Source organism: Lissotriton vulgaris, chromosome 3_1 (genome assembly GCF_964263255.1).
Source record: "Lissotriton vulgaris chromosome 3_1, aLisVul1.2, whole genome shotgun sequence".
Taxonomy (NCBI): domain Eukaryota; kingdom Metazoa; phylum Chordata; class Amphibia; order Caudata; family Salamandridae; genus Lissotriton; species Lissotriton vulgaris.
The window spans coordinates 800,212,941-800,236,621 of record NC_141689.1 but is presented as its reverse complement, the minus strand read 5'-3'; the positions used below and the strand labels follow the sequence as shown (position 1 = coordinate 800,236,621).

The 23,681-nt window shown below is 45.3% G+C and overlaps 1 protein-coding gene across 1 annotated transcript in view; it reads right to left on the bottom strand.

The window, feature by feature from the left end:
- SLC12A2 (solute carrier family 12 member 2) overlaps positions 1 to 23,681 on the bottom strand; it is a 394,678-nt gene that overhangs the window by 27,841 nt on the left and 343,156 nt on the right. Inside the window, exon 25 of the mRNA XM_086961116.1 lies at positions 10,453 to 10,588. Within this exon, the coding sequence (XP_086817242.1) occupies positions 10,453 to 10,588 (136 nt within the window). The remainder of the gene's footprint in view (positions 1 to 10,452; positions 10,589 to 23,681) is intronic.

The window sequence follows — 23,681 nt, the reverse complement described above, 5'->3', positions numbered from 1 at the left end:
AGGCGAAGGAGGGTGTCTGGGGGGGGGGGATTACTCTTTTAAGGCCTTCCAAGAAGGCCTTAATGACAGGCACTCTGAAGAGGGAAAGATGCTGCCTGTTCTGAAGATAAGCGGCCATAGCAGCCAAATGTATCCTAATGTAACTATATGCTAGATTGCATTGATACAGATGCAGCAAGTAACATGATGTTTTGCGTGGACGCATCTAGTGGATTAATGTCATTGTTGGAACAGTATATGACAAAACGTTTCCATTTGGCTGCATAGCACGTCCTAGATGTAGGCCGCCTTGCCTCTTTGATGATGTTCATACACTCAGGGGGCAAGTTGAGGTAGCGCAACTATGACCTCAGGAGCCAAATCGCTAGGCTCAACTGTTGCAGATCTGGGTGCTGAATGTCTCCACAGCTCTGAGTGAGGAGGCTGGGAGTGAGGCACAGCCGTTGGCGAGGCACCACTGAAAGTTCCAGGAACGTGGTGTACCAAGCTTGCCGTACCCACGTTGGAGCAACCAGGATGAGCTTCATGGAGTGCTGCCGCAGTTTGCGCGCCACCAGCGGTATGAGTGGGGCTGTGGGAAAAGCGTAGGCAAATCTGACTGACCAGTTCATCCATATCGCATTGCCCCGAGACTGCGGGTTTGGGAACCTGCCGGCGAAGCTTTGGCATTTTGCATTCTCTTTTGTGGCGAAGAGGTCGATCTCTGGATGACCCCACTGCTGGAAATATGGCTGGAGTACCGAGGGGTGAATCACCCACTCGTGCATCCGATGACTGTGCCTGCTGAGTAGGTCCACCATCTGGTTGTCTATGCCCGGGAGACGTTCCGCCATGAGGAAGATGTTCCTCTGAATGGCCCACTTCCACATGCTCTGGGCTAGGTGAGATAGCTGCGGGGAGTGTGTGCCTCCCTGTTTCTGGATGTAATACATGGCAGTCATGTTGTCCGTCCGGATCAACACGACCTTGTTGCACAGGTGCAACTTGAACGCTTTCAGTGCCATGAAGATTGCCATCAGCTCCAATAGATTGATATGCATCTTCTGCTGTTGTGCCGTCCATAGTCCCTGCACAGTGTAATGGAGGACATGCGCTCCCCAACCCTGGAGAGATGCGCCCGTCGTTAGCACTATCTGTGGGACAGGCTCTTGGAACGGTCCTCCCCTGCACAGGTTTTGTGGATTCCACCAATGCAGAGAATTGTATGCACGACCGGTCACCAACACTAGGTCTTTTAGATGGGCATGAGCCTGGTTCCACTGTTGTGCTAAGCAATCTTGAAGGGGACGCATGTGCAGCCTCGCGTGCGGGACTATGAATATGCAGGAGGCCATCATACCGATCAGCTGCATGAACACCTGCGCTGGGAGCGATTGTTGAGGCCTGAACCTCCGAATGAGCAGCTGCATGCTGTTGACTCTTGCAGAATTTGGCTGCGCTGTTGCCGTCAGAGTGTTCAATGTCGCCCCTAGGTACTGCTGCACATGGGCGGCTGCAGGTGCGACTTTGCGTAGTTGAGTGAGAACCCTAGACTGAAGGAGGTGAATTGTGCGTGACATGTGGCTGGCACACTGCAGGGCCGACTTTGCTTGAACAAGCCAGTCGTCCAGGTAGGGATAGACATGAATGTGTTGTCTTCGAAGGTGCGCAGCCACAGTCGCTAAGCACTTGGTGAACACTCTGGGGGCAGTGGTGACCCAGAAAGGCAGGACCTTGAATTGGTAATGCTGATTGTTGATGGTGAACCTGAGATATTTTTTGTGACTTGGGTGAATGGGAATGTGGAAATATGCATCCTTGAGGTCCAGGGTCGCTAGGAAGTCGCCCTGACTGAGCAACGGCAGGACCTGCTGTAAGGTTAACATATGAAAGTGTTCCGACAGTATGTATTGGTTGAGGGGTCTGAGGTCTAGAATGGGCCGCAGGGAACCGTCCTTTTTTGGGATTAAGAAGTACAGAGAGTACACTCCTGTACCTCGTTCTTCTGCAGGCATGAGCTCTATTGCCCCTTTTTGGAGCATGGAGAGTACTTCTTGCTGCAATAAGTGCATGTGCTCTGCGGACATAGGACGGTGCCTTGGGGGTATGTTGGGGGAGTGGGGGGTTGGGTTGGGGGTGGAGGTTAGTTCTAGACAATAGCCGTATTGGATAAGTTGTCTTACCCACCTGCCCGTGGTAATGCCTTCCCAGACTGGCAGGAACTGCTGGAGTCTTCCCCCGACAGGTGTTAAGATGGTCGGGGGCAGTGACAAGACGTCACTGTTTGTTGGGAGAGGAGGATCTGGCATTGTTATTGCCATGTCCTCTGCCCTTGGCGCTGTTCCCATGGTATCCAACCCTGGTGTTTTGTATAAGTGGATTGCGCGCTCCCTTTGGTGTACTGGGCTTGCTGTAAAGCCTGTCCTCTAGAGGCTCCCCTATTACTGGAGCAACGAAAGGAACTGCCCCGAAACTGCTGTGATTGCAGAGCCCCCATGGATTTTGCTGTCTCAGTGCCCTTTTTTATCTTTGAGGGTTGTGTCTACCTCGGGACCAAAAAGGAAGTCTGGGTAAACCGGCTGGTTGAGCAAAGTTGTTTGAATCTCGGGTTTGAACCCAGAGATGCGGAGCCATGCGTGACGTCTGAACATTACACTAGTGTTAATGGCTCTAGCTGCCGTGTCTGCCGCATCCAGTGCGCATTTGATGGATGCATTAGAAATTAACTTCCCCTCCTGTATGATCATTTCTGCTCACTCTTTGTAATCAGGCAGGTGTTGCAACAACTGTTCTAGTGTGTCGTAGTGAGCCCTATCCTATCTAGCCAATAGGGCCTGTGTATTTGAAATCCTCCAAATATTAGCAGCCTGTGCTGCCACTTGCTTTCCTGACGCCTCCAAGATATTTATTCTTTGTCCGGAGGAGGAGCGTCACCACTAGTTTGCGAGTTTGCCCTCTTGCGGGCATTGGCCACTACGAGGGAGTCCAATGGGAGTTGGACTTTGATGTAGGTGGGGTCCACTGGAGCTGGCCTATATTTTTTTTCAATCCTTGGGTTGATAACCCTTGCTTTTGTGGGTTCTTTGAAAATGTCAGCAGCATGCTTGAGGACCCCTTTTAACATAGGCAAAGTCATTGTGGATCTTTCAGAGGTGGAGAAAGTGTCAAATAAGAAATCTTCTTCCACAGGTTCTGCGTGCATCTCCACGTCATGGTTGAGGGCTGCCCTCTCTATCAAAGTGTTAAACGCCGCCGTGTCTTCAGTTGGCGAGGTTTTGACGTTGTAGGACTGAGCGTCCGGCGCAGCTTGTGGATCATCAGGATCTACAGTTTGATCTACAGCATCAGACCATTGCGGAGGTTTCTCCTGGTCAGTGTCAGCGTGATAAGTGAAGGCCGCCTGACCATAATCATCACCCATGTCCTCCTCACTTTGTGCTGGAGAATATGCCATCTGTTGTGAATAGTTCTCAACGTGTTCAAAGAGAACTGGTGAGGTAGCCGAGTCTTACTTCCGTTTAAGAGGGATTTTATAACCCTCCAAGGGATGTTCAGGTGCGATCTTCCGTTTATGGATGGCAAGCCTGCCTGATTAAGAGTCGATGAAGAGTTTCGACTGGTTGTCGTACAAGGGTTCTTGGAACACAACCCCTTCAGGGGTGGGCTTCGAAGGCGCAGACAACATTTTAGAAGGGTCGGTGCCTTTGTGGTGTTCGAGATGCTTGGCTCAAGCCGTTGGTGAAAGACCGAATTTAATCGGAGGGTGGCCGACCATTTTGGAGCTTGCCGTAGTGGTCGATCCGAGCTGCTTCGGCGACTCCGTAGTACGCTTGCTTGATTGCGTCGACTCGGGCTCCCGGTGTGTAGCATGCACGGCCTTGGGCATCGATGTCGCTTGCTGTTTCGGGTCAGCTTTGGTTTTCGACTCTAGTTGTTTGCTTAGTAGCGGCTTGAGCGCTGAAATCTTCGGCTCGACAGCCTTCTTGGTCTGGAGGCCTTTGGCCTTGTCGCCATGTTTGTGCGTCGACGTGGACTGCGTCGAGGTAACGTGTTTGACGGTCGAGCTCTGCTTCGACGCTCCAGTCTTCGAGGCGACGGCCCCTTTCGACGCCTAAGCGTCGTCTATAGTCTTTGACTTGACTGGCGTCGATCCGACGACCACCTTAAGTAGTTTCGGTTTCGGCTCTGTAGGTTTCGGTTTTGAAGAATCGACTGATTGCTCCTTCGAAGTATTCTTAGCCTGGGTTGGACGCGGGGCTATAGAATGTAAAGGAAGATCTTGGCTAAGGCCTTTCGGCGATGCCTCGACCTGAGCCGTATGGAGCGTATTGTCAGTTGTAGGCCCCGCTACTGTGGTTGGGCCTGGCTCATCACTGGAGTAGTCATAGACCGCTCAGATGGCCCCTTCGTCGTCCCCTACCTCAACGACGTCTTCTTCGTGGACATATTCCTCATCTTGTTCGTCCACCTCGAAGTTGGAGTCATGCTCCGACGCTGGTTCCGACTGCTCGCAGGATCTTCTTCTTCGGCGCCTTCTTCGTCACCGGCCTCGAAGATGTTGACCGGCTCGGGCGCCGACTTTTGCACTGACTGTCTTGCTGCGCGTCGAACTCGAAGCGTCTTCTTGGAGTGGAACTTCGAGCAGGCCATACAGCTGGCCTAGTCGTGCTCGGGGGATAAACATTTATTGCACACTGGGTGCACATCAATGTGGGGGTATTTCGAATTACAGACGGGGCATCGTTTGAACGGGCTCCGATCCATCGTCGTCGTAGTCTGTGCCTTTGGTGTCGAAAACGAGAAACTGCTTCCGACGTCCGGTTCGAAGAACTGGAAAAGAAAAACAGGCACCGAACGAGACAATACAGAAGCTATGAAGGCCTTTTGGCCTTAGGAAAGAGTTAATACAAAGTTTCCGAACTAGAGTCGAGAAAGTACATCCGAACCCAATGGCGGAAAAAAACAATCTGAGGATGGAGAGGATGCCCATGCGCACTGTAGTCCAGGGGAGGAGCCACCTATCTCGTGATACTTCGAAGACTCTTCCAGGACAACAATGTGCAATCATCCGGACCCAACACTAGGCGGCGATCTATGCACAGATATGAATTCAGCAGCCCACATGCCTCGAACACGAAGTTTCTGGCAGAGAGCTTGCAGACTTTGATTGCCAGAGGTGTAAGCTTTAGTTCGCTGTGAGGTCACTGGCATTAGTCGGAGCACGAAACCTTCAGTTTGGTAAAGTTTTATTTAAGATCACTTAAACAGGTTTCATTCTTATCCATGTAGAAAAGTGCAACCTTGCCATTCAGGGAAGACCTGACCACGCTAGACTGAGCAAGTGATTTCTCAAGACAATGATCTGAATGTTTTTGGGTAGCTGATATTTATTGAACAGATCGTTTGAGCCAGTTGTTTTCAGTGGGACTTCTTTCAAAAGAGAGTCTGCATTAGGAAATGGGCCTTGATAACTAGTACTAGCTTCAGTGGCAGCCACGACAGCAAAGGTAAAGATCGATGGATGAAGATTCAAGTGATTATGCATGCTTTGAGAAATACTTGGGTGGGTGCAAATTCATGTTCACTATGATCAGCGTATGGCACCACCAAGGGTGGCCTCTAGCTAACAGGGTTGATTGAGAGACCGAGTACCTTGAGCCTCAACTGCTGCTTACAGCCCTACTGACAAATCTAGGAGATGCAGATAAACTGGCTTTACATGGAACTTGCATGCGAAGCTCAGCATTAAAACCGCTACCAAAGCAGTTTGATCAGTTTACTATTACATGAAGTCTAAAAGAGTGAATGAAAGAAACAAAGACTGCATTTTCCACAATGCTTTTAGGCAACAGCAAAATTAGCCTGACAGTGGCACACAAGTTTGAAAAGTCATGTGCAGCTTTGTGTAAATGCTACCACAATCTTTTCATGTCCATAAACAGATCTTTTCACAACCAGCAGTGACAGCAAACCTGGAGTTTTAGTTACAACTTCTAAAGCTAATTGAACAGCAGAATTTTAAACTATATAAAAGGAGGTTCAGGAAGACTTGAGAGCCTAAGGCACATAATCGTAGCATAATCATATGCTGCAGCTTACCACTGGCATGAATGAACATTCGACCTGCCAATTTGAGGCAAGACATAGATGGGAAGCTGTTTTAGGTAATGAACAGGTAAATGAAACTTCTGAAATCTGAGACTGTAGCGAAAGAACTTGACTAAAATTGAACCACAGATTTTCTACAGTATTTACCAGTTGAGAATGGCCATCTTCTGAGCCAAAATGCGAAGCCCTAATAAATTCCATTCTGCCCCCAACAGCAATAATTGCAGTCTTGTCAGAGTTGATCCTAAGGCATTTTTCTTTTATTCAATCTAGCTCAGTCTATCTAGGTCAGTTATTGGCAGGAGTCCATGGTACATAAAAGGTTCCACAAACATGTAAAAATACTCGAGGGAGTGAGAAGCAATGTGGCACAAGTTAGATGATTTACCAGAGAGGTAAACCTAGTCAAAGCAAACTGTTGGCCAAGAAATAAAAGTGAAGGTAGTTTTTTTTATTACTCCTATCCAGTGGTAATTGCTATGGACTGAAACCCAGTCCAGTTTTTGGTCTAGAGTGACATAGCAAGCGATAAATTATGGTTGAAGAAACTGGCAAGGAAGTCTGCTAAGACAGTTTAATTCAAACATTCCCTTTATCACTTGTTTGCTGCAGTAGGCACTCAAAGTGCAACTGATATTTCAGATGTGGGCCTCCTGCTCACTGTGTCACAGGATTTAAGTGATACCTCACAAAAGCCAAGTAGGTCAAAACCAGTCTGAAGTTGCTTATATTCACCTCTGGTGAAGACCTGGCCTAGCAGATGAGGTTGGACAGTTGCAAATTGAGCAGGACTAAGACTGCTTTGCACATGGCATGTCCCCATTTAAAGTGGCACAGTGAGGGAAAAACAACCGTCTAGAAAGCAGCTCAACCTACTGCACATGGTCAAATTCATTCAAGTATGCCTTCTATTACTTATTGTTCATGTTGAAAAAAAAACCAAAAGCGATCCTTCCAAATCAACTTCCGATAAGTGAATAACAAGGTTGATGGAGCAAACCGTGTCAAGTACCATACGTAAGCTTCATTCATTCCTCTAGGCTATCAAACTATCACACAAAATTGTATAGGCAAAAGGAGGTGGTTGAGCTGTTGTGTTCAGGAAAACATTACATAACACTAAAGCGGACGACGTCTCCATACAAGGTTGAGAGGCCCTTTTCACCAGATGCAATCATACACCATCTTCCTGTAACTTCCTGCTTCTTTACAGACTTCCACCTAGGAATGCAACATTTCCAGACACTTTCAAATCGGATAAAACTACACTCCAACCTATGCATTCTGGGTGACCTTAACATTTGGTTTGACAAACCCAATATGCCCCACCCAAAAACAATCATCACTGGCCTAGACTCACTGAACCTGAATCAGATCGTCCACAAATCCACACACATCGCTTGACATTCTAGATGTTAATTATTGCAAATACAGAACTTGCTACCTTTCAAACGATGACTCCAATCACAATGTCAGACCACCATTTTCTTACTTTCCAACATAAAAGCAACGCACCGACCACCACCTTAGGTGCATCCACCTATCGACCGTGGCACAGACTCAATTTGAAACGCTTAGTAACACAACTAGCATCCAGTACAGATCTGACACAATAAAGTCTGTTAAAAGACCAGATCAGAGGCTATACTAGAAGCTTTCAATGTCCTACTAACACTCCAACACCACAACAGAACAAAAGAAAACAGGCACCATGGAGAAATACCGAGATAAGAGAGATAAAAGAGCAAATGAGAACGCTACAGCATGCCCGGCTCGAAACAAACACCAATCAAAACAAACTGCACCTATAGAAACTTAACAGATTATACAAGTCAGCTATAAAAAAAAAAGCTAAGAAAAGGTACTGTACAGACTGCAAATAAAGAGTTCTATAAAGTTCTTACAGAATTTCGTAAACCAATTTGCCTAGAAGCAGCTCATCACGTTACTCAAGATTTTACAGTTCAACTGGCAAATAATTACAGGGCCAAAGCAGACACATTGGACTTCTATTTAAAACAAAGAAAAGCACAAGCGCCGACCCTTTTCCAAAATAGCAATCCAAGAATACTCTAACCCAGCCTCTCCATTCCTTCCAACAAATTTCACACTATGAATTTATGGACCTGGTCAAAGCAAGCAGGCCTGCCAGCAGCACTTCTGACCAGTGTCCACCACAAACCTTCACAACAACTCTAACAGCCTCTGCTGCCACACCAGTAAGAATCATCAACAATTCCTTAACTACGGAATATTTCCAGAAGAAATCAAAAAGTCATACATACGCCAATTACTGAAGAACAAATCAGGACCCACAGAACCCCCACAACTACAGACCGATTACAAATGGACCTTTCTTAACAACCTGATAGAAAGGGCAGCATTCGCCCTGATGTCATAATTCAATGAAGAACATGCCATACTTTCGAACTTCCAAACCGGATCCAGTCCTGGAAGAGAAACAGAATATGCACTCGTTACCATCTAGGATGACCTTAAGAACACCGTTGAATGCGACAGCGTTGCTGCACTACTTCTCTGGGACCTCTCCGCTGCCTTTGGCACGGTTGACGATGACACGCTGATGCAAAGACTCTACGCAGCAGGAATAGAGGGGATTCATTTCCTACTTTCACAAGAGAACTATTGTCATCCAGACTCCCCCTTTCACGCCCAAACCGTACTTCACCAAATGCAGGGGTCCCACAGGGCTATCATTTCACCCATGCTTTCCAACATCTGCATGAAGCCATTACCGGCACTGATCAATCAATGTCACCTAACATGCTATAACTATGCAGATGACTGCAGATACTACTTTAACTGGAATACTCCAAAGACATTAGAAACTCACCCATTTTCAGTTGTTTCAGAGTCGAGGGTCAATGGATGTCATGGAGCCATCTAAAATTGAATGCTTCCAAAATGGAAATACTCATGTGTGGTGATTGGAAAAATTATGACCCGCTTGCCGCATGGCCTGATGATCTGGGAACAAAAGCCTAGAGTACCAACGAAAATAAACAAACCTCCGAATGGCCATGGACTCAAAGCAATCAATGAATGCCCTTGTGGACAAACTAGCAAGATGAAGCTTTGTTACTATAAAAACTCTGCGATGCATCTTCCCCCATCTGGAATTTCCACACAAGGTCCAGGCTACCATCTCTCTTGTTCTGTCCAAACTCGATTACACCAATAGCCTCTATCACCAATCACCTTTAACAACTATGAAAGGACTACAAAGGGGACAGAACTCTGCTGCCAGACTACTCTTACATATAAAGCCACACGCCCACATCTCTGCTGCCTTGAAAGCCCTGCATTGGTTACCGGTTGCCAGAAAATCCACATTCAAGCTGCTTTGTATCACCCATTTCGAAAACTGGACTGTGGGAGGATACACTGTACACTGCTTGATCACTTGGTAAAACGTTTAGATAAACACCTTGCCACATCTCATTAGCACGGGTCTCTTCCACCGTGCAGAGTATTCAGACTTATTGTGTGCTAAAGTTATATAGGCAGCTCAATAAGTAAAAGGCATATGGAGAAAAATGATAGAGGAATGCAAGGCAGTCAACTTATACAAGAGGGGAGAGCACCTCAGAACCCTCCCCCCCCCACCATTTTGACTAGATTATTGTCCAAAGGACTAGTAAAAACAGGTAATTGGTTAGGGTGCGCAGCGGAGTATAGGAGGGAGGATCTGTGCCTTCATATGAATAACGTAGTGTAGACTTTGCAGGGTGGGCTTGACAGCTTTGAGAAGTAAACCATTAGGTTACACAACATTAACACACTAAGAAAGGGAGAAGCCCAGGACAAGAGGCTGAGTATACATTAGCTTCCTGTTAATAATGAACATTCATTTGCAGATATAACTGTTACATAACATCTGTTCGCTCCAAAAAATTAACAGAACATTTCATGAGTAGTTTATTACAAATCAAGAAAGAGAAATGTAGGACTGAAAAAAGCAAGTATCAGAAAAAACGTAACCTTCGAGTTTGAATATAGGACAGAAGAAAACACAATTAGAAAAAGTGCTGATCCATTTAACCGCTTTCGTGCTCATGACAGCTCCAAGCCACCATGCACCACAGGCGGCGTGTGCTCATGACTGCGTGGAGCAGTCATCCAACTGCTGCTCCGTCCACGCGGCACTAATTCCCACCCTGTGCGGGCGAATTAGTGAGTGGGTGGGATCGCACCCTGCTACTCATGAAGGCATGGCGCCGTCTTGAGTAAGGGAGCGCCGCGCTCGGACCCCCCTCCCCCAGCGAAGGGGTTAAAATAGTTAACACAATTCTGACAAAGGTGAGGGTTGAGGCTGCACTAGTAGGCTGGCAAGGTAAAACGTACCTTTGTTTTATATAATTCAATCTCATTATCAGTTATCCTCCATGGTTCATCTTCTTTCATTTTGTCTGCCACGTCTTGGTCCAGATCATCTTCGTGTAGCCTAAAAGGTTCAATCCGTTCTTCAAAGGCAGCGACACTAAGGAAAACAGAAATTCTATTATGCTGAGTAGAAGGCAAGCACAGTTGTAGTTGTATTTGATACGCCTAATAAAATAAAGAAATCTGCAAATAAAGGCTAGTTTAAACCTTTGACAATTATAAATGTTTCCTGGATCAGTGAGTTGCACGATCCTCTGTTAACCATGATCTTCTACATTCAAGGGTTTCTAGGTGTCCCATTCCCATCTGATGGAAACAATCAAGCATGTTATTTCCACCTATCCCACACACACATTTAAAGATATAGAGGACTGTAGGTCCGCCATGCAGAGTTCCAAACTGCAGAATGCTGTTCCACTGAAAATGTGATTCATTTCTGAAAACATGCAGTTCTGAAAGTTTGAAGAGCTTCAGTTTTCAATGAGTCCCAAGTGAAAGTATGGCTTTCCATGGATTTCAATAGGAGATTAGGTATCTAGGGCACGTTTACAAGTGAACAGTTTAAATGATCAAGCTACTGTACTAATGTTCAAACATAGCCTTTGCTACCCACCAACTTTAAGGTTTTTAATATATCAAAAAATGGTCATCTACTTTTTTTGGTGAATAAAAGATTTTCTTTTTCAACCTTCAGAAACTGTATTGTTGCTTATTTTGTAAATACTCTTACTTCAAGAACAGTATGGACTTTCTAACAAAGAGTTTATTTTCAGAAATGCCTGGTTGACTATTGCTTTTTGGATAGCATGTGTAGTTTCTGGTACCATCATTAGTGAAATTGAGACGACACATTGTGAAATGTGAAACCAAGTTTCAGTTGGGAGCAGCAACGCTTTCAAAAGGTTTATGAAACTCGTCGCACAATATTTAAATATCTTTGCCATATCCTTTGTGAAATGGCAAAAAAACGAACGAAACCAGAAGGAAACATTATAAAATGCTAACCAGATGCAGGAAACTGGAGCAGGCATTTATACCCAACACAGCACACCCACCATTTGGAAAAAAATAATTCACTTCTGCATTAAACAGGAGCTGCATAAAACAAAATTATTTTGCATACGACAAGTATTGCAGGACTGATTTGTTTTGAGTCAGCAATCTTTGCCATTTATTGACCAAACCTAATGAGTAGCTGAATGTGTAACAATTTAACGTTATTCTCTAAAGCAATAGCTAAATCGGAGGAATCTTAACTCAAACCTGTGATACAGACCATCCTAGCTGTACAACCCTTGAGTGATTTCACAAGAGTAGACATCCAATTGGTAGTATTTCACGACTTTAGTTGCTAATGTAATGAAATGGATAAAATACTCTCCCACCATCCTCTTACTGAAGACCTGAATGCCATGGATTGGCTGGGGTCCTATTTCTAGCTAGACAGCCAAGGTCTGAGAATTGATACTGATGTGGCAACACTGAAACAACCATATTTGGGGACAGTTGCAGCTTTCCTTTAAATTCGGAAATACATTCCGATGGTCAAAACAAGAATCTTACTGGTGGAGAAGAACTCTGTCCATCCGTTGAGCAGAACGACATCTCAAAGGCTTCCCATGTCAAAGGAGAACTGTAACACACAGACGCATTCAAGGTCAATAGCAAAGTACTCCTTTGCAGAAGTCCTCTGGAAAAACACCTGGACTATCTCATGTGTGTGCTGCTCATGCTCCGCTTAATAATAATAATAATAATAATAATAATAATAATAATAATAATAATAATAATAGGGGGTCTTGTAAAGCACTTGGTGACGCACAACGGCGTGTCCCCGCGCTAGGATGCGAGCGCTAGCCGGAGAAGGTACTAAGGTTGGAACCCACTACCGGGCATATAGAAATGTTTTTAGTTTGGCTCTGAAAATGGGCTCCGAGGGTTCCAGGCGCAACGCCACAGGAAGTTTGTTCCAGCTAGATGCAGCCAGATACCTGAAGGATCTGCCGCCCATCCGTGCTTTGGACACCTTAGGGATGGACAGGCGCCCCGAGCCAGAAGATCTGAGAGAACGAGAGGGCTCGTATTGTGTCAGCAGACCCTGCAGGGGAAGAGGTGCCCTGCCGTTGACGATCCTATGACAGGTGCATAATGCTTTAAATTCCACCCTGCTTCTCACTGGAAGCCAGTGCAGGGCCTGGAGCGCGGCTTTAGAAGCTGATCTTCTGGGCAGTCTGAGAACCAACCGGGCTGCAGCATTTTGTAGAACCTGCAGGCGGCTCAGATTCTTTTCAAGAGTCCCCAGGTAGAGCAGGTTGCCATAGTCCATCTTGGACGTGACTAGTGCATGCACTAGTGTTTGGCGGGCTTTGATAGGAAGGAGCTCCAGAACCTTCCTGAGGGTCTTGAGGATCCCGAAACAAGTCCCAACCACCCGATTCACCTGGGGTCCGAAAGTTAGGTTGTAATCGAACCAGACACCTAAATTCCTCGCCTCTTGGCAGGGAATAGGTGCTGGTCCCAGGCAAGGTGGCCACCACGCCGACGTCCAAGCCGCTCGGTCTCCCCCCACCACCAGCACCTCAGTCTTGCCTCCGTTGAGCTTAAGGCAGTTGGCAGACATCTAGGCAGCTAGGTCTTGCATGCATACTCTGAAGATGTCTGCCGCGAGACCGGGTGCACGCGATAGGGAGATGACCAGCTGCGTGTCGTCGGCGTACGACACCATGCGCAAACCGTGACTCTCCACTATGGTGGCAACCGGGGCAACGTACAGATTGAAAAGAGTTGGACTCAGGGACGAGCCCTGCGGCACCCCCTGGTCCAAGGCTACTCGCTCGGAGTAGCAGTTGCCCTGCCTGACTTGGAAACCTCGGCCAGATAGAAACGATTGGATCCATTTTATCGCTGCACCTCCTACCCCTCCTTTGTTCAGACACTGTAGCAAGATGGAATGTGCTACAGTGTCGAACGCAGCGCTAAGGTCCAGAAGGATCAAGGCCATAGAATGGCCCTCGTCGGCACCCTGCCTGATGGTTTCGGATGCCATGAGGAGCGCTGACTCCGTTGAGTGTCGAGGCCGGAACCCAAACTTGGTGGGATGTAGAAGATTGGTATCTTCCACAAATTGCATCAACTGCAAATTGGCCACCTTCTCCGCCACTTTAGAGAATTAGGGTAGGAGGGAGATGGGACGCAAATTCTCCAGCTTTTCGAAGCGGATATTAGGCTTCTTGCGGAGGGGAAGCACCATAGCTTGTTTCCATTCCCTAGGCATAGTGCTGGAACTGAAGGAGACATCCAACAGATGCCTAATGTATGGTTCTAGTGTCGTCAAGCTGTCCCCCAGCCGTTTAGGTGATGCTGGATCCCGTGGGGAGCCTGATTTCACGGATCTACATATTTTGATCAGGTCTTCTACTGGTGGGGTGGAGAAGTTAAGCAACAGATTTTGTCCATCTGCCTCACTTACTGATGCTTCGAACTCTCCCCCTGCCAAGGGTTGGACGGGAAAGGCTGAATAAATTTGACACTTTGTCGCCAAAATAGTCAGCAATGCGATTGCAGGCAGCAACTGAACAATCCTCTAGTCCTACCGAGGACTTGGGGACGACCAGGGATTTATAAACGCAGAACAACTCTTTCGCTGAATTCTCTGCATCCATGATCCTATCGGCATAGTGGGCAGTTTTCGCTCTCCTGATTAGGTTGTGATATGCCCGTCTATTGACGAGATATCTCTCTCTCGCCTGGCTGTCATAGGCTACCCTCCACTGCCTTTCTGCTCGCTTACAATCCCTCTTAGCGCAATGCAGTTCCTCATTGAACCAAGGTGCCGTTCTCTGTTTACGGCCGCCCTCCTTCGGCCGGCCTAGAGGGGCCGTACGGTCCAGGGCAACCGTGATGCGGTCATTAAGCAATTTATTTGCCGAATCCGCATCATCACCTCCAGGGGGGCCCTCTGCGATAAGAGCCTCATTGAACTCTGGCAGGGAGAACCTGGCCCATTTGCGCCTGAGGTAGTTAAGGGGAGTGGGGTCTGTCACCTTATGTTTAAGGAGATGGATTTCAAATGGTACCAGGAAATGGTCGGTCCAGGGGAGGGGCACAGGGAGAGCCGCTATGACTTCCTCCCAGTTCGCAAATACTGGATCAAGCAAGTGGCCATGCTGGTGTGTTGGAAGCTGGCCCTTTAGCTCTAGTTGTAAGGCCTGAAGTTCTTGACGGAACTCCATCGCTCCTTTGTCCGACAGATCCTCTAAATGCATATTAAAATCTCCGAGTAGCAGAAACTTATCTCTCCGCAACGCTATCTCCGTGACGCACTCTAGTAGGTTACCTTTAAACCTTGCCAGGGGTCCTGGGGGACGGTAAATTAAATAACCCTTCACCGTAGTGCCCCCATTAATTTTTATGGTGAAAACACCAGCTTCGCTTCCCGCCATATGGACTAATTCCAATTGACAGGCAAGCTGCTGTTTGAATGCAATAGCTATAGCCCCCCCCCCCCTCTGCCCTCGGGTCTGTCCAATCTCACCATCAGGTATTCTTCTGGTAATGCCTAAATGATGTCGGGTCAGAGTGAGCATCCAACCACGTTTCTGTGAGGAATAGCAGGTCCAGTTGTCTATCCACAAGTAGGTCGTAAATATCAAGCTTATGGCATCATAGCGATCTCACGTTGAGCAAGCCACAGGACAAGCTGGGGCTGCTCCGGGTATCAGCTATCAATGTACTAAATCGGAATTGACAGTGTCTGCAACCTTCTTCCTCCCCTATGTTTATGGTGTGAAGGCCGGGTGTGCAAGTAATGGTGGACTTACAAGATCGTTCCTACTCCAAAGGATTCGGTTGTCAGGACCAGGGGTGGTGGCCCTGGGCCGTGTCCGGTCGCGGACGGGCGCAGACTGACCACAGTAGTCATTACCAGAAAGGGACACTGCAGTTAAGCAAATTATCAAGCTTACAGGATCGGGATCTCAACTCCTGCATCCTCGAAGTAGAACATGTCCGTCTCATCTTTGTAGTACAGATTAGAACAAATTGTCTTCAAGAAACACGACAAAGGGTATCAGAGTCAGGAATATCAAATTTATCTTCAGACAATTTGTATGTTACCACCTATTCTTTTACCATAAGAATTAAGCAAGAGGATGTTACCAATGGGTTCAACTAAACTCTTGTTGAATCTTTGGCCTGAGTGGAAGCATTCTGAAAGAGCCGAAAATGCAATCTTATATACAATGAAGCATTATGCTTGCTTTCTCCTAGAGTTCTCCATTTGATCCAAGAAGAGACATTTGGATCTGAATTGCAATCTAAGCCTGGCCTGAAGAACTGCCTTAAATGGGGTTGATAGTCATAACTCTTACCACCACAAAAAGTCTTCAAGCCGGATTTAGAGTTTGGCTGCAGAAGTTGTCTACTAGTGCGCAAGATGTTCACCTTCTGCTGCATTAAGAGTTCTGTTTTTCAAGAAAACTTGGGTTGACCCTGTGTCCCTCAGAACCTGGGTAAATTATGATTGAAGAAAAAATTGGTTCTGTCGGGTAGTGAAACAACTGATTTGTTGATTCTATTTGCAGGCAATATTACCTCCTCCCTCTGACAGGAATTCAGAACAGGTTCTTACAATAAATGAAAAAAAGACCTGTATATAACTGTTTATATCTTTATATTTTCAAGATGCATTCAAAGTGATTCATAAATGACTGTCATAGTAAAAAAGTGCAACCTGTGACAATAGTGAATAGTGCTCATGTGACATATACAATATGTACACTAGTGATTTCCAATATAGACAATTTATACAGATATATACAAAGTTGATTTTCAAAAGAGGCCATCCACTAATACAAATTTACAGAATCCCATGTGCCGCTTGTCAATTTGGGTTTCTGGAGTATTGGGGCCAATTGAAATGATGTTGACGTTTCGACCCTTCGCGTGCCTGGGTGATTGAGGTCGCAGCGGGTCTTTTTCAAGACAGGTGTAGCAAGCACGACAGTCCTGGAGTTAAAGTGCAGATGAGTCACCTGGACTGGATTGAAATGAATTGAAGTTGTCAAATCCGAAGACGTGAACGAAATCGTCCGTGCGATTCTCGACTGCTTTCAGGGATGCTGCAATTAGTCAGCTAGCTGACTGTAGGTGACTCCTGCAATTCACTAATTGCAGGTGACTCATCTGCACTTGAACTCCAGGACTGTCGTGCATGCTACACCTGTCTTGAGAAAGACCCGCTGCGACCTCAATCACCCAGGCACGCGAAGGGTTGAAACGTCAACATCATTTCAATTGGCCCCAATACTCCAGAAACCCAAATTGACAAGCAGCAGATGGGATTCTGTAAATTTGTATTAGTGGATGGCCTCTTTTGAAAATCAACTTTGTATATATCTGCATAAATTGTCTATATTGAAAATCACTAGTGTACATATTGTATATGTCACATGAGCACTATTCACTATGGTCACATGTTGCACTTTTTTACTATGACAGTCATTTATGAATCACTTTGCATGCATCTTAAAAATATAACGATATAAATAGTTATATACAGGTCTTTCTTTTCATTTATTGTAAGAACCTGTTTTAAATTCCTGTCAGAGGGAGGAGGTAACATCGCATGCAAATAGAATCAACAAATCAGTTGTTTCACTACCCGGCAGAACCAATTTTTTCTTTAATCGCATTAAGAGTTCTGAGCAATGGAACAAGGAGGCATTTTCAAAAAAACATTCTCACTACGGAATGAGACACTTAGTCATTTAGGAAAGAAAACTTGCAGATGCCTTTGGAATTCATGCCACGTATGTGGGCAATGAAAAAAAGTACAATGAAAGCATTGGGACATTATTAACCATATATGTATTGCCTTTTCACTATGCTGGGTGAATAGAGCCAGTTTCAAATTTTCCATGGGAGCAAAACTACTTTTCACCAGTAACTCAACCTGAAGAAGCACACTGTAGAACTCTGTCTGGGATCTTGCTCACACCAAACTTGTGGGGAAATCTGAGCTCTGATGGGTAGCTCAGCTTATCCTCCTCATTGTTTAGGTAGTTTTCAATGAGGTACAAATCCCGCCAATTAAAAACCTTTACTTGCTCCTATTGACTTGCTAATACTATTTACTGCCATGTATGAATGGCAGGGATTGCCGGTCTGTTGATTGAATATTTTCTATCATGTGAATCTATAAAAGATCCAGAGATGATAATAGTGGTTCTCAACATGTGAAAGACCCTTGATTTACCTTTCCTTGATCGTCTGCCACACTTTCCATACCTCTCCTACATATAGCTAAATTCGCCAAACATGGTGGCACACCTACCACAGTACAAGAGGCATCATCTCTGGCTGAGTTGGACAGTACCGTGGCAGACCAGATGGTCAGGATCTCTACCCCCAGTAGACCATCATCCATGGAGGAAACTCCTTTTGTGATGAATTGACTCATGGCAGTGCACACAGAGAATATGCCTCCTTTTGGTGGCTCGGACTGTAAGGGACAATCAGATCCTTAATCCACAATAGGACGTGGACTTTAGTTTCTTTGTTGATTCGTGTCTGCAATGTTGGTCAATAGCACATACTAGTTTTGAATGCACACACTTACTGAACCATATCCATGTATGTTTGTATACAGGCCACTGTAAAAACAGGAGCCCACTCTGAGAATGACTAAATTTGAAGCCTTTCTGGTGGCGTTTTCGGAAACTGGCAAATAAAACCCCACAAAACCGCTGAAGGTTTTATTAACACTTCAGTACAAGTTTGACAACGAATCAAACTATGAGTTTCTAAGAAAAGGCATTACTAGGAACACCTTTGTCAAAGGAATCCCATGCTAATTATACAGCTAATATTTAGAGAGGTCCGGACTTACAACGGTAGGCAATTTCACGCACGTCGAGTGTTCATGTTTACTGTTGCCACACCTGCGTTTCTTTTACAACCCTGAATAAAGACAATCCTTGCACCCACTGTGGTTATGTGATCTTTATGTGATCTGTCAACAGTAAAATAAATACGGGCAAATTCCAACTCATTGCTTTCACAATGATTTCCTTAAAGATAACAAACACCTGCTTCGCTCATAAAAAATAGATTCAAAAGGATTTAAGCTGAAAAGAGTTTAATGTATGAGATCACTTCTGGCTTAAGTCCTTAAAAGCACACACCCAAGTATTGACAATGACAACATGCCTAGCTTTCTGTACAGAAAAAAAAGCAAAAGCACGTCCTTGAAAGAGTGTGCACGTAAATGTGTGGGGGTCAAGGCAAAAAATAGTCAATGGTTAGATGGGGGAGGGGTGGATGGGTTCATGCATAGAAGAATGGATTAGTGCATGGAGTGATGAATGAATAAGGACAGGGATGTCTTAAAAGTCCAAAGAAAATCAAGGTACCCATTGACACCAAGCACGCCTGAATAAAATGTCTCTCAAACATTTCATGATTTATAACTAGGATTAGGTTTGAATTTTGTTGAAAAAACAGTTTGTTCATTGGTTTCTGAAATACTTGTTTCGTGCAATCAAATACAAGCTATTCACTGGTTGAACAAAAAATTCCAATTTGAATGAAAAAAACCCTATTTGTCATATTATAAGCATTTTTAATTTGTAGTAAATACACATTTGGACCCAAAACATTAGGTGGTCATCTTAATTAAGAACTCATATATACTACTTGCACATATGCAGATTATGCTGAACATGCCCATGTACCGTCATCACATGACAGATTTTCACAATTATGCGAAAGATGACCATAATCATAGAACAAATTCCGACAATATCTCATGGATGATTAAGACTATGCCATGGCCAGCATCAACAAATGATCATGCTAAGAATTGCCGTAATTAAGTCAGAGCAAGCATTACATAAGAGTTTAGCACTATTGTTCCCACCGTTTTCAAAGGATGCTCACCATTTTCCAGGAATTCTCACTGTACTTCCAGTGCAGCATTACACCAGATTTGCCACAGTTGCGCACAATACATCAGAAATTGCAGCCAGTGCAACCTTTAAACAAGGCTTGGGCACTGCCGTGCCAAGAACCTTTACAGTAGGTAAATAATTATGCCAATTATCCCGGTGCAAGTGATATCCATGAGTAGGCACCACCGTACAAAAAATGTCAACATTCATATTAGGGCATGCACTACAGAGGAATGATTACCATTATGACAACGCCCACAATATGTCAAGAATTGACACTATAATGCCGCTGCTAGCATGCAGGAATGACTACCATCATCTGTAAAGAATTATGTACTGGAGCCAACTCTGGCAGGATGAGGCCGAGTTCTGGCATCAGTGTGGCATACTTATTGCTAGCTGGGCCATGGGCGTCCGCAGGAGGAGGGAGGAAGGGTGGGTGGGGAGGGAGGAAGGGTGGGGGGGGCACTTGCCGCCCCCCCCCCCCCCGAGCGCCCCTCCTTGCCCCCCCCCTGCAGACGCCCATGACCACAACCTCTGTTTCGTGTGTTACATTTCCAGTTGGTTGACTGGTAAAGCGCAACAGTATTTACGTCTGTGACCGACAGGACTGGAAAACGCGGCCAATCAAACTGGTGCGTTTCTTGGCTTTAATGTGCCATGTCTTCATAATGGACATTGCTGTTCTGCAACCGCCCTTTTGTTGGTGCTGGGACAAGAGGTCTGCGTCTCTTTGGGGTGAACGGATTAGTCCAGCTGGTACCTGGGACTGGAAGACCAGTGGTCTAAGTGGGCGGGAGCGGAGTGCACGGCGTGCCCCTACTTCATTAATACTAAAGATTCCGTTCCCCTACTTTATTTTGAAATGCGTCCCAGGACGCAATAGTCATTGCCTATAGATAAGGCCCAGCGTTCCTGGCGTTTGTGACGGGCGGGGTGGCAGAGAAGTAGCAGGACTCTGCCTTTACCTTCTTGCCTAGAGAAGACAAAGACAGTGTCCACTTCTGCTCTGCCGCTTCAGCTCCCCCACAAACACTTTCCTTCTTCCCTCTTTCTGTCCAGCAGTTCTTCCCTTACTGAAAACCGTGACTTCAAGACGTGGTTCTCACCCGCTTGCCTCTCATTTGCTTCCCTATGAAATGGATCCAAAAAAGAAAGACTCTTTTGCTGGAATTGTCGTATTTTTCTGACATTTTAATTCCAAAGTGCAGCATTGGGATTAAAATGCTAAAATTATGATAAATTGATAAATAACTAAATAAAGTAAGATAGAGTGGTAGAAAACTGGCCAAACTGATTTTATTCACACCGAAACACATTAGTGTCACTTTTACAGAGTTTGCAAGTGAAGCGCTATTTTTGTTTTCTTGTCTTTGTTTTCGCTGGACTTTGAACTAGTGCACCAATCCTGGAGGTACTGCAATGTGTGGATTGGATAACAAAATGTGTACTGTGGCTCTGCGTCCAGGGATGTGGTCTTTTTACCATACTGCTTACGTTTTGTACGGATACAAGCAATGGCCATTGAAATGGGTCCATTCAGGGCCCTGTAATCGTTTACTTAACTATTCAGGCAAAAGCACTCACTGATTTCTGAATAGGGAGTGTAAAAGCGTTACAGTAACCATGTTGTTCCTGCTTAAATATCCCATGGTTTGACAAATTTTGCATTCCTATAAGTGTTTGCTTTTTTCAGGATGTTATTTTTTTGTAGGCCGCATATTGCTTTTGTCTAGTGTGTAATTTACATTGAGTCACATCCAGGTGTTTATAGCCGGCAACAATTGGGTTGTAGTTGAAAACAGTGTGTGTTTCTCAGTGGGGAAGTACAGTGTTCAGAGGGGGGGGGGTGGGGGGGGGGGTGTGGCACTATGGCCAGAGCTGCTGAATTTGGAACTGGGAACCAGGTTTAGCCTTAATAACCAGTCCACCAGACCACTCTCCTGCGAGACCACAATCACATGCTAGACCTTAGAAGGCTTCGCAACACCTTAGAAGCTCTGGTGTCTTCGCACCAGCAGGTGGACCCTAGCATGACAGGTGTAGGTTAACCTTCAAGGCTTGCCCACCACTATCCATAGTTCACCTCCAGTCTTGCGGGCAGGCCTATGAAGCAGCACACCCTAGAACAACAGTCACTGAGGTCACAGGACCCTTGAGAAGGGCCAGCTCTAGGGCGGTGCAACCAGTGTGACGGCACCAGTTGATGACTTTAGGTGGAGGAATCATGTTTGCAAGTATTTTATGATTTTAAAAACGCTTGCTGCCTCCTTCCTGGCTCAAGCAATTTTCAACAACAATAAAAATGTCATGATGACTCTGGTGATTAATGTTCTTCCTAAAGAGATAAGAATTTTGTCTAGTGGAAGTTTTGACTCATGGAAAGGTAGCTCAGAGTGTTAATGTACCGGCTGCAAAGAACATGTGCCATGCAGATCACAAAGTGCACATAATGTAAATACTGGGCTACTGCTTTTGTCGGAGAGATGCTTACTTGCAGTTTACAAGTTAACCCCTTCGACGCTCATGACAAGCTCAGCTCGTCATGAGGTACACCTCTCGTACACTCATGACGAGCTGAGCTCGTCATGAACAATGGGAATACATAAGTGCCAGCACAGGAGGGGAATACCATCAGCATTGATGGTGTTAAAATCCTAACATAGAACAGTGAGCTTTTAACTGTCAACTAAGAGCTGCATACAAACTGCAAGGTATAAATTAGAGCATTATGTTTTCTCCCCTCCCAGTCTTTGATTATCCTAATGTCCCAAAAAGTGTTTTTGGACAGAAATCAATTCAGATTATTAAGGAGAACACCCAACCATGGTATTATGTTTTACATTCAGAGTATTGTGTTTCTCCAGACCAATTACCATAAAACTATACGGGCTACTAGTATGGTTTTCATGTGACTCCTATACCTTGTAGTCCTTGGTCTTATGTAACATTTTCTATACAGTGATTTAAACACATTGATGGTCTCTGTGTAATGTGCGTAATGTAAAGTGCGCTGTAAATCAAATAAATGCATCTGAGAGAGAGTGGTTATGGAGACTTGGGAGGCACAGTTTAAGGGTGGTAGTGATTGAATCCATGGCAGAGGTGGTCATGGGGGGGGGGGGGGGGGAACTAACAAACATTAATGCAAAGGACACCACCAGTGCTATGGCTGGCCCTGCCCTTGAGGCCAGTCTGCCTCACCCATAGGTACCTCCATTGGCCTCGTTTCATCAGTAGAAGCTGCAACTCACCAGGGATTGGCAATGCAGGATTTGCACGCACACCAAACTAAGTTAGCAAACTTCACAGTCTTCCTGCTTCATTCACAAGCACTTTTAACATGTGATGCCTGTGGGGCCACTGGAATTAATTATGCAGCAAAGCATGACAAAATCATGCCATAGTGGTGACTAAATTATGCATTAAAAAAAGGCTGAAGCGTAATTCAGTTTATTTTCAGATATTTTATTATTTTGACATGTGTACACATGCTAACAGTGTCTGGAAAGATGTTGCCTTATTAGTACCAGTGTAACATACAAACGCAGCAGTGAGAAAGGTGACCAGTCAACCTTTGTATTAGGCCATCCACTCCACAGCAACACAAGTCACGTATTTTATTAACTTTTGATATGTTTGAGCTACAAACAATTTATTAGTTTAAATGGTCAGATCATGCAGCAGATCTTGCGCTATGAGGCAAATATGGCAGAGCCATAATTTGAGAAAACATTTGCAAACTAGGCTATTTTGCCATTCATGTTTCAACTGCTGTTGTGGAAAAAGGGAAAAGAGCTGATGGGAGAAACACCATGACTCGGAGACAAATGGCTTGCGTTTCCACATTTTATCGTATTTGGTACATTCTGTGTTTAGAAGCATATCCCACTTTGTGAATATATTTTAATGTCAATAACTCATTATAACCTTAAATAATCATGTGCATCCATTGGTTGATTACACTGAACAGTGAAATGCCAAACAAATACTAAAAATTGGGATGTCTGCGCATTCTGGCCACACCTCTGGCTCCACCCACAGATCCAATCCTTGTGTTATTCCCGCCCACTGATTCTCCGCCCACTGTTCCCCTACTTTTTTTCCCCCCACTTCGACAACTGTGTAAGACTCAGCTGTGATGTGATGTGATGCGCCGCCCGCAGCTACGGCGCATGTGCCACACATTTACAGTGCAGGGCTTCCGCATAAAGGGCCATTACTGTATCCTTAAATGTCCGC